The 2735-nt window shown below is 38.1% G+C and overlaps 1 protein-coding gene across 1 annotated transcript; it reads left to right on the top strand.

The window, feature by feature from the left end:
- The first annotated feature begins 232 nt into the window (after nucleotides 1–232).
- LOC126630134 (uncharacterized) lies at nucleotides 233–2380 on the top strand. The gene is made up of 2 exons (XM_050300274.1): nucleotides 233–1526; nucleotides 1635–2380. Exons 1-2 carry the CDS (start codon nucleotides 233–235, stop codon nucleotides 2378–2380), a joined length of 2040 nt encoding a protein of 679 aa, XP_050156231.1.
- The last annotated feature ends 355 nt before the right edge of the window (nucleotides 2381–2735 follow it).

Genomic DNA, 2735 nt, shown 5'->3' with positions numbered 1-2735 from the left:
TTATTTACTAGAATGGATTAGATGAGCATAATTTTGATAACTTTTTGTTGTTATTTTAATTTGTTTTTACTATAATAGGTGTTGAAAATTAAAAGATTGCAATCGTGATAGAGTTCGAGGGTTGAAAGATAGAAATTGAAAATTCTAATAGTTATGCCTACATGATAGGGAGTGCAAGATTGTAGGCATCTTAGTGTCAGCATAATACTTTACCCTCGTAAACTGGTAAAATATGGACAAGAGTTGGTTGATGATATCCCGAAATTTTGAAGCGTATACAGCTGGAATTAATTTGTTTTTGGATCAAGCAGTTGCAAATGGTGTTGGTCCTGACAAGTTTAGATGTCCTTGCAAAAGATGTTGTAATCGATATTCTTTTGTTAGGAACACTATTATTGAACATCTCATATTGTATGATATGGATAAAGATTATAAAAATGCTTGCTGGCGACATCATGGCGAGCAAAACATTGGAGAGCAAAATGTGGCAATTGGAGAAGAAGAAACAGGAGATGAGGTGATTGGCATGCATGACTTTCTTAATGATGTATTTGTCCAACCATTAACAGAAGAATGTGTTGGGCCGTTTATTGAACCGTCTATTGGGGAAGGGCGTCCAGAAGAGGTGGAGACTTTTTTTAGGTTGCTTGAAGAGGCAGATCAAGATTTGTGGCCAGGGTGTAAGGAGTTTAAGAAATTAGAAGCAGTTGTCAGACTGTATCAGATCAAGTGTTTAGCGGGAATGCCAGACGAGATCTTCACAACTTTACTGGAGTTAATTAAAAGAATGTTGCCTGAAAGGGATTGTTTGCCTGAATCTTGTTATAAGGCAAAAAAGCTTATAAATAACTTGGGTCTGACGTATGTGAAAATTGATGCATGTCCCAATGATTGCATGATCTATTGGAAAGATACTTCGGAATTGACCGTGTGCTCGGTTTGTGGTGAATCAAGATATAAAAGTACCAACGCAGCAGATAGGTCGAGAAAAAAGATCGCAGCTAAGGTTATGTGGTATTTTCCTTTAAAACCACGATTGCAACGATTTTTTATGTCGAAGCATACAACTGAACATATGAGGTGGCATGCAATTGAATGTCCTAAAGATGAGTTTATGAGACATCCTTCAGATTCTCCAGCATGGAAGCATTTGGATAATTTATATCGGGATTTTGCGTCAGAAATTCGAAATGTCCGATTAGGGTTGGCCAGTGATGGATTTAATCCTTTTGGAAAAATGAGGAATGACCATAGCACATGGCCTGTGGTGCTTTCTGTTTACAATTTGCCGCCTTGGATGTGCATGAAGCAACCAAATTTGTTGTTGTCTCTTTTAATACCAGGACCGCGCAGTCTTGGTAAAGAGATTGATGTATACATGCGTCCACTGATTGACGAGTTGAATGAGTTATGGGAGGTGGGCACTCCAACTTATGATGCGTATTCCAACCAAAGTTTTACAATGAAAGCTGCTGTCTTATGGACTATAAGTGATTTTCCGGCTTATGGAATGTTGTCAGGATGGAGTACACATGGCTATAAAGCCTGTCCACATTGCATGCATGATAAAGAATCTATTTACTTGCCGGCGAGTCGTAAAATTTGTTATATGGGGCATTGACGCTTTCTTGAAGATAATCATAGGTTTCGAAGGCAAACCATAGCTTTTAATGGTCGTCGAGAGCATCGTAGTGCACCAAGGCAGTGGACTGGTTTACAATGTCTCGAAGAACTTTGTACATTGAGATTTACTTTTGGAAAACCAAAGAAAAATGCTTCAGTTGGGCAACGCAGAAAAAGAACTTCGAGCAGTACAAGTGGTAACAGTCAGTGGAAGAAGAAATCTATTTTTTATGAACTACCTTATTGGAGGCATCTGTTGATTAGACACAATCTTGATGTTATGCATATCGAGAAGAATATATGTGACAGTGTGGTGGGAACATTGCTAGGTATAGAAAAGTCTAAAGATGGATTGGTTGCACGTGCAGATCTTGAAGTCTTGAACATAAGACGCAGTCAACACCCACGTAAAGAAGGAAATAGAACATTTCTACCTCCAGCTTTGTTCACGTTGAAAAGAGAAGAAAAAACTGCGTTTTGCAATGTGTTGTCTACTATTCGGGTCCCCGATGGATATTCATCAAATTTATCGCGATGTGTGCACGTGAATGAACGAAAAATACATGGGTTGAAAAGTCATGATTGCCATGTTTTAATGCAGCAGTTACTCCCGCTTGCAATACGCCCGGTTTTGTCTAAAGCTGTTACTATGGTATTATTAGAGTTGAGTGCAATTTTCAGACAGTTATGTAGTAAGAAGGAGTCTGAGGAAGGATTCAAGGAACTGAAGAATTGCCTTGACATTATGTCAACTTGAAAAAATATTTCCTCTTGCATTTTTTGATATAATGGTGCACCTTCCAGTTCACTTGGTAGATGAAGCAGCTCTTGCAGGGCCTGTTCCCTATAGATGGATGTATCCAATTGAACGGTAATTAATAAATTTTTATAAATTTTTTACAATTGTAGTCATAACTTTAATTTATAATTATAATTGTTTGTGTTTCGTTTATAATTATAGGTATTTGCAAACGTTGAAGCGATATGTTCGTAATAAGGGTCGTCCTGAAGGTTCTATTGCTGAAGCATATTTGGTGGATGAGTGCTTGTCCTTCTGTTCCATGTATCTTAGAGGTGTTGAGTCTCGTCATACCCGTAGAGGCCGAAATGAA

Source organism: Malus sylvestris, chromosome 7 (assembly GCF_916048215.2).
Source record: "Malus sylvestris chromosome 7, drMalSylv7.2, whole genome shotgun sequence".
Classification (NCBI taxonomy): domain Eukaryota; kingdom Viridiplantae; phylum Streptophyta; class Magnoliopsida; order Rosales; family Rosaceae; genus Malus; species Malus sylvestris.
This window is presented reverse-complemented; position numbering and strand designations above follow the sequence as displayed.